The 8,371-nt window shown below is 45.7% G+C and overlaps 1 protein-coding gene across 2 annotated transcripts; it reads left to right on the top strand.

The window, feature by feature from the left end:
- Window positions 1-1,663: 1,663 nt before the first annotated feature.
- On the top strand, window positions 1,664-7,631 carry Pfn2 (profilin 2). Of its 2 annotated transcripts, none has more exons than XM_052730661.1 (3): window positions 1,664-1,893; window positions 3,860-4,052; window positions 6,314-7,631. In XM_052730661.1, the coding sequence occupies exons 1-3, from the start codon at window positions 1,762-1,764 to the stop codon at window positions 6,409-6,411; spliced, it is 423 nt and encodes a 140-aa protein (XP_052586621.1). In that variant the 5' UTR covers window positions 1,664-1,761; the 3' UTR covers window positions 6,412-7,631. The 2 variants fall into 2 exon arrangements, with proteins under 2 accessions (XP_052586621.1, XP_052586620.1); XM_052730660.1 differs by having other exon boundaries at window positions 1,670-1,893; window positions 5,993-7,631.
- The last annotated feature ends 740 nt before the right edge of the window (window positions 7,632-8,371 follow it).

Raw genomic sequence — 8,371 nt, 5'->3', positions numbered from 1 at the left:
CTACTTGAGGATTAGGAGGTGTGGCCTTATTGGACAAACTGTGTCACTGGGGGGGGGGGGGGTGGGCTTCGAGGCTTCAAAAGCCCAAGCCAGGACCAGTGGTCTTCTGTCTCTGTTGTATTTGGATCCAGATGTAGAACGCTCAGCTACTTCTCCAGCACCATGTCTGCCTCCTTGCCACCATGCTCCCCGCCAGGATAATGGACTGAACCTCTGAAAATGGAAGCAAATCCCAATCACATGCTTTCTTTTGTAAGAGTTGCTGTGGTCATGGTGTCTCTTCATAGCAACAGAATACTAAGACATTACTTTTATCTTTAAAAGTCAAAAAATATATAAAAGTTTGGCAATGTCATTATAAAATTGTTAGTGTACTCCACAACTTTAAAATTGACAACAGTGTGCAAGGTATAGGAGCTTTCTTTCCCTTAACAGGTAGATTAGGTTTGTCTCTAAAGCTGGTCATTGTTGGGGAACATCTGATTCTGGGTACAGACCCAGCACCTAAAGTTAATAAAGATGTAGGACAAAGTTCAGAGACTCTTAACTATCTTCTACCCTGTTAAACACAAGTCTTTCTCAGATTTGGATTCTGAAATGCTTTCACCGTCTAGAACAGTGGTTCTCAACTTGTGGGTCGTGACCCCGAACATATGCATTACGATTCATAACAGTAGCAAAATTACAGTTATGAAGTAGCAAGGAAAACAGTTTTATGGTTGAGGGTCACCACAACATGAAGAACTGTATTAAAGGGTCACAGCGTCTGGAAGATTGGGAACCACTGCTCTAGAATCTTTTCCTAGCTCGTTTACTCGCTATTTTCAGCGATATCTGCAACGCACAGCAACTTTCCCAGTTACCAAATGCACGCAGGTCTGTTTCACATAGAATTTCTGGACGATCGAGCCCCAGCAGCACTGGGTTCTGGGCAATGGTTCCATAGAACCCCAGGCTCCCGGTACCCAAAGGAGGCAACAAAGAGCACGGGAGAGGGCTCCCCTGCCGGGGCTCTGATTTCAGGAGCGTGCTGGTGCAGCTGGCCGAGGTCTTCTCAGAGATTCCTGCCCAAGCGTGGGCAACCCGCACTGGCCGCTCCCACCACAAAGAGCAAACCCTCCGCATCCGTCACCAGGGCAACCCTGCCACCCGACACCGAGGCTGTCAATACCGCGTCCAGAGCCAGCGCGGGAGGAGGGCGCATCGTGGCCCCGCACGCGGAGCTCCAGCGGCACCCCCACGGCACCCCCACGGCACCCACTCGAGCTGCTTCCCCCGGGCCTGAGGGGCCGGCGTGCCGCGCCCCAGCAAGCCCCAGCCGTGAGCCAGCTCGCCTCCCGCACGTGTCACCCGTGATTGTCCCCGGCGGTATCCCTCCGCGCCCCCGCCTCGGCTCCCCCCGCCTTTCCCGGGACCCTCGCCGGCCGCCGCGCTGCGCTGCGGAAGGATCGCACGCACGCGCGCTCACGTCCCGCTGGCCGCGGAGAACGGAGGGAGCCGCAGTGAGAGTCAGCCGCCGCCGGCCCCGCTGCCCGCGTCGCTCCGCCGCCGGCTCCTGAGCCCCGCGGCCGCGGCCGCCCCGGCGCGCCCCGCTGCGGGTCCTGTCCCCGCCCGCCGCAGTTCCCCCGGAGAGGGGCGGTCGGTGCCTGCGCAGAGCCGCCTCCTCCCCGCCCCCGCCCCGCCTCCGCCGCCGCCGCCGCCGCCGCCGCCGCTGCGCCTCTGCTCCCTTGCCGTCCCCGCTGCAGTGCGAAGGGCTCGAAGATGGCCGGTTGGCAGAGCTACGTGGATAACCTGATGTGCGATGGCTGCTGCCAGGAGGCCGCCATTGTCGGCTACTGCGACGCCAAATACGTCTGGGCAGCCACGGCCGGGGGCGTCTTCCAGAGCATCACGGTGAGGCCCGGGGGCGCCGAGCCGGCAGGTGTGCGGCGGGCCTCTCTGAGGAAGGGACGCCGCCCGCGAGGAAGGAAGGGGATGCGGTCGGGGCTTGAGGAAGGGGTGCCGCCGGCCAAGGAAGGGGATGCGCCAGGGGCCCTGGATGTGGGCCGCTGAGACTGGGGGATGCTGCCCGAGGCCGCGCGGGGGCGGGGCGGCCGGACTCTTAGCCCCGGCGGCGCCCCGGCCCGGGTGGAGGAGGGGATGTCTCCCCGAGAGGCCCCTCGGCGTGCGGGGAGCCCCGTGGGCTGCAGTGCGGGTCCCCGGGTGTGGGCGGGGGTCCTGCGCGGCCGGCTGGCCCTGGCTCGGCGGTGCGCGCGGGCTATGGGAGGCGGCGGTGGCCAGGTCCCGGGAATTAATGGAGTGACTTTGCGTAGGCTTGCCGGTGCCCAGGCCTCCTGGGCTGGCGAGAAGGGTACGCGGACCACGTAGGTGGAATCGTGAATCTACTTCATCTGTGGCTCTATAGTTTTTTTTTTTTCCTCCAAGATGGCGAACTGCCATTGATTTCTCTTCTCCACCTATAGAGATTCATCGATATAGCGTTATCCCCAGTTACGCAACCTAGCTCTAAAAAGAGGATGGTTTTAGGGTGATTAAAAGAAAAAAAATCTGTCTGGGAAGTCGCAGGAGGGGGTGACACTTCTCCAAGTCACTCCCTCTTCAGTGAGGGTAGTAAAAGAACTAATACCGATTTATGCTTCATGTTGCCTCATATTCATGTGTCTTGATGGCTTTTGACTCGGTTGCCATACATTTGGGGAATATTCGTCACTCAGCCTCCAGCACTGCTTATTGTTATGCCCATTTCTACGCAGGCTCTTTAAAATGTTGACACCAGTACCAAGTACAGGACCATTCCCTTAATTTCTTAGCCCCACACTCCCACTCCCTCCCCATCACACAGTAAAATTCAAGTCTCATATCACAGGTACTCAGCATTTTATTACTTAACATGGTTTAACACATTAGTGTAGATCCGGTCCTTGATAGGAGTGATTTAGGATCTCCTGTCCCAGTGTGGGAGACTACAATTCCTATAGCGAATTGACATTTGGTGATCAACTTTTTTTTCTGCAGTCTTGTCTTTGTGTGTGAGTTCCCGCTGTCTGGCTAAGAAGATTGCGGGAGTGTGCTTGGAAAAGGCTGGGGCCTGCTATGACTCTGCAGTTCTGATGGGGGCGACGCCTTCCTTCTTATTCATGGAATGTTAGAATGCACGTTTTTCTCTTTTCCGGTGCTGGTGGCTACCTCACTTTACCAGTGCCCCTCCATTTTCTCTATAATTTTACTGTCGCCCATGGCAGTGGTGCTGTAGACAGAATCCACTCTGCACTTGTCCAGAAAGAAAGCTGATTACTGAATGAAAGGGCAAGGCAAGCTGGAGAGAAAAGAGTAGTGGCTAGAAAAACAGGAGGGAAATACGAATTTGGAAATGTCCGGCAGTCTGATGATTGAGGTTCACACTCCCAGGGGTACTTCAAGCTGCTCCAAGGAGAGAAGTGAGCAGGTTTATCTGGGGAGACTTTTACCCAACTTTAAATTTGTTGCACCATGACTAATGTGGCTGAATATGATAGGCAAGCAGTTGGAAGAGCTTATAGCTGAATCTTTACAATTACATAAGCACCTTAATCACCACCTGACTTGATAGAGTTTATAAATAACTCGTTTTCAGTTTGTACCTAGTGTCAACTGCCAGCTATTGAGGGAGACTCTTTGTATGGTTGGTATACGCTAGCTTTTAGTTAGCAGACCTCACTGTTAATTGCAAAAGCAAACTAATTAATGTGTAAAGCATGTAATCATGTAGGAATAGGCAATAACAGAAAATGCTAACTTGATTTTTACATCAACACAGTTTGTTGTATCAAACTCTGAAAGGAATTAACTGCATTTTTTTTTCTTTGTTTTGGGTGGCCAGCCAGTAGAAATAGATATGATTGTAGGAAAAGACCGGGAAGGTTTCTTTACCAACGGTTTGACTCTTGGTGCAAAGAAGTGTTCAGTGATCAGAGATAGTCTATACGTTGATGGTGACTGCACAATGGATATCCGGACAAAGAGTCAAGGTGGGGAGCCAACATACAATGTTGCTGTTGGCAGAGCTGGTAGAGGTAAGCAAGCTATATTTATTTGTGTGTGTGTGTGTGTGTTTGCCTACTTGCATGCCATATTACAACTTGAGTTTCTTTAATGGTATAAATTAAGAATCGGTTCATAATGTCTGTGAAGGTGGTTTTGGGGAACTGCTCAGCACTGAAGGGAGGTACTGCTTTCTGTTCGTCTACTGGACAGTTGTTGCACACCCAGGCTCACTTCTTTTACCCTGACTTACTCTAAATGATTAATGTCAGCTCTTCAGCTTCGGCTTTAGTAAACTTCAATATGAAAAGTTGCTTCTTAAACAGTCCAGTATGTCATAATCCTGTGGTCTATGTGGTGGCTAAACTGTTCAGGTCCCCTGATTATTTTGTCTCTAATGAGTCTTTACTTGTGGATCTTTCCTTTCATGTTTGCTTAGATTTGAAATCAATTTACTGCTCACCATCAAAAAAAAATCACATTGGTTCATTCTTCTGCCAGGAACATTTCTGAAGAAAAGAGAAATAGTTAAATGAGGGTTTTAGAGTACTTTGTCCATTTACTGAGGTACTTCCAAAGATTTCAGTTTGAAAAGTAGGAAACTACATGTAGTTCACATATTTGGTCCACAACTATGGTACCAACCCCAGACTCGATATAAAATTCTGGTTTCAGCCTGGTATAAGGAACTTTTGAAATTGAAGTTTACTCTGACATCTCACTGACACATAAATGCATTTAAATGTATTAACTTGTATAACTGCCTCATTTGGCAAAGTTGGCACATAGAACAGCTCTACAGATACATGAGCCTACAGTGAGTTATAATTTAATGCTGTGGTTTTACCAGCTCGCTGTGGGCATCTGATTCAGGTGTGATTTGCTTATGGGTTTCTGTAAAACAAGATGACTTTAAACCAGACAAATCTTAAGTTTTAGCTGCTTCCAGATATAAAAGGTGCATATGGTTGCTGTTTTTTGTTGCTTTTGATTTGTTTTGTTTTAATGTATCAGCTGAAGGGCTGGAGAGATGGCTCAGTGGTTAATAGCAATGACCTGTCTTCTGTAGGGCTGGGATTCTATTCCCTGCACCACACAACAGCTCACAACTGTCTATAACTACTGTCTCAGGGGTTCTGATGCCCTCTTCTGGCCTCCAAAGACACCAGACACACACAGTATATAGACCTGCATATCAAAATACCAACTATATGTATTAAAAAAAAAAAAGCATCAACACATATAAAGCCAGATGACATTTGTATTCCATAGAACACTGCTGACATCTAGTGGCAGTGAGTACAAGACTTGACACACACTTGTACATATATCTGAGGATAGACCTCTGAAGTACATTACAGAATTAGGTGCTAGAAATAGTAAACAAGCTTTATGATTTTTATACTGGAAAATGACTAGCAAAGGGAACCATCTATATAAGACAAATACCACTAATGAGCATTTTCTGACTAGCAGTGGAATTTCTGTTTAAAATCTGCTTTTCATTTTCCTCTGGAAGTACGAGACATGTTTACTCATATTTATAGTCATACTCTTTAAGACAACAGCTTGCACTTATCACACATGTTAGATTTGGGGAGAATTTGTAAATGGAAAATATCGAAGTTTTTAAAGTGTATTTTGGGAGACAAATACTATGATAGCAACCGGAATATTTTTCCCTAGGACGCAAGGTAAAGGATCACTTTTCTCCTAGTTCTCATAAAGATCCCCTAATGGAATCTTGGCTGTTGCATGGTGAGGGTTCCCAAGTGCATCCAAAATGTGCTCTGATTTTAGTATATTCCTAGCCTGAACGCTCCATTCTGGAGACCTAATGGATTTCAGTGCTTGACAGTTGATGGAAAACTAACTTAATGTTAACTTATTAATTGGGGTTCTGTCTGCTTAAACTTATGTGATTTTCTTGATTAACACTTCTTTTGAAACACTTTTCTCCTTTTTCTTTCAGTCTTGGTCTTTGTAATGGGAAAAGAAGGGGTCCATGGAGGCGGATTGAATAAGAAGGCATACTCAATGGCAAAATACTTGAGAGACTCTGGGTTCTAGCTGCTAGGCAGACTGTTAAGTATTAGGGGAAAATTGCTCTTAAATTTTCCTAGCTGTAAGCTTAAGTCTTAATTCTGGAAATTTTATTAGCAATGCAGGGTGATGGGATATGAACCTGTGTCTCCTTTGTATCCCTCTGTTGGTGGGGAAAGGTGTCTTTCTTTCTGCCCCTTCCCCTTAAATAATTGTGTTCACTTTTGTTTTGTTTCCTTGTGTACTCCAGCATTGGTTATAGTCATGGGAAAGGAAGGTGTCCACGGAGGCACACTTAACAAGAAAGCGTATGAACTTGCTTTATACCTGAGGAGGTCTGATGTGTAAGCAGCCTCTCCCATCTACCTACCAACTGTCTTCATCACCACCCCAATTATGGTCACAGTGCTACCAGATTGTAGATGGTAGCTAGTTTTTCTTTATCTATTTTCTAATGTTATGATTCCCAAAGGGTCATTTGTATGTTAACCACTGTGTGTAACCAACCTTTAGATCTGGCATCATAATTGCAGCACAATAATGATTTGCATGATATCTTGAAATTAGGGGAAGGGAGCATGCCAAGTTGGGCATCACTTTGTCTTAGCAATTAATGGGATACTGATTACTAAAATAAGTTAATAATAAGCAAGGTGCCGGTTGTACAATCTCTAATTTGATCAATGTCTTTTCAGCACTTTGAGCATTTACTTGGCTCATTTAGTCTTCCTTTTGTAGCGCATGGTTGGGAGGAAAAAGTGCATGCATCTTTACTTCACTCTTTTCTCGTCCCCTCCTTTCGAACATGAGGTATTTGGTTTGTTTCCCTTCTCTTTTGTATAGTGCCTGGTTTATTTAACCTAATTAATACCTCCTTTGTTGATGAGCTATTGAGAGCTGCGGTGATTTGCTTTTAATACTATGATTGCACTTGAGACGACAATTTGTAGTGTCTTTAGGATATGAAGAGTGCAATTGTCAAGAGCAAAGGCACTTCCTCCCATGACCTTACTATGGTAACCATAACGATCAAATTCCCAGGGCCATTCTGTCATTGCAGTAGCTCAGACTTCTTGTCTTTTCTTTGCACACCAGCTCTACTCTTGAGTAAAATTGTAAAAGGCTGCCATTATGGATATTAGGTATCCCAACATAACCATCTGGAGTGTGTCCAGTTTATTTTTCATAGGACCAATTTTTATTTGCAGCTTAGGTTTTTATATGAAGTTGCATTATTGTGGACTTGGCTGTCTTGTGATGTATTTTTTCCATATGTATTCCGTGCCATACTATTGTTAAAATGAACTGTTGCTACTGTGAGATGGATTTTCTTTCGAATGGCACTACTTTAGGGACATTCTAGTATTTGCTTCTATTGTTTGGGCATTGTGGATAATGTACAGATTTAAAAACAAATCTTGTTGCTGATTTGTCCATTTCTTTCCCTGCACTTTGTTACATCTGGGATACAGTCTAACTCATCTGATTTAATATGCATTTAAAAAAATGCCATAACTATTAAACACCTTGTTTACAGACAGATGAAATAAATTTATTCCAACCAAATACTTTATAGACTCCTGTTGTTATTATAAGTTGTTGGCTTTACTATTATTGTTGACTTTGGAGGGTGGGATAGGGTGGGAGGCTCTTAATGTATAACCCTTATTGGTCTTAAACTTATAATACTCCTGCCTAAGCCTTCATAGTGGTGGTGTGTGTCATCACACCCAGCTATAGTTGACACAAGGGAATGTAAGGAATGGGCTAAACTCATGTGGAAGCACATATAAGTACCTACAGATTTCTCTTCAATAAGCTTTGGTGGACTAACTGTGACTTTTGGTAATTCATCGCATGATCATCCTCAGAGTTATGTGAAGAAAACCAACCTGCTAGGAAATAAATACGTTTGGTTGGTCTCTTGATGTGAACTCAATCTCATAAGCATTTAGAGGCCCCAGTAGCAAGAAGAGTTTCTGTGGTCTCCATTATTGAGGGTTCTTCTGGATTGAACTGTCGTGACTTTAAATTGGCAGGCTGATGTCAGCCAGTGAGTCTCATGAGAGCAGAAGCCATTCCTCAGGCAGCGTTTCAAGAGAATTGGAAACTTTCACATTCTCTGGTTTTCAGAGTAACATGTTGACCATGCCTAAGTATTTTAATGCTAGAGTTTCTTAAGTAAAATTTAAATTCAAGACTATTGAGACAACCATTACTGCAAATTATCAAGCAGAAACAGAGCAGTAGGTGCTCAAGTTATTCTGAGTGAAATTAGGGAGCTAGTGATTGTGTACATGGACTCCAT

The sequence above is a fragment of the Peromyscus californicus genome, unplaced genomic scaffold, assembly GCF_007827085.1.
Source record: "Peromyscus californicus insignis strain IS unplaced genomic scaffold, ASM782708v3 Scaffold_9__1_contigs__length_137607984, whole genome shotgun sequence".
Classification (NCBI taxonomy): Eukaryota; Metazoa; Chordata; class Mammalia; order Rodentia; family Cricetidae; genus Peromyscus; species Peromyscus californicus.
Note: the sequence above shows the minus strand (reverse complement) of the source record. Positions and strands in the feature narration are given on the sequence as shown.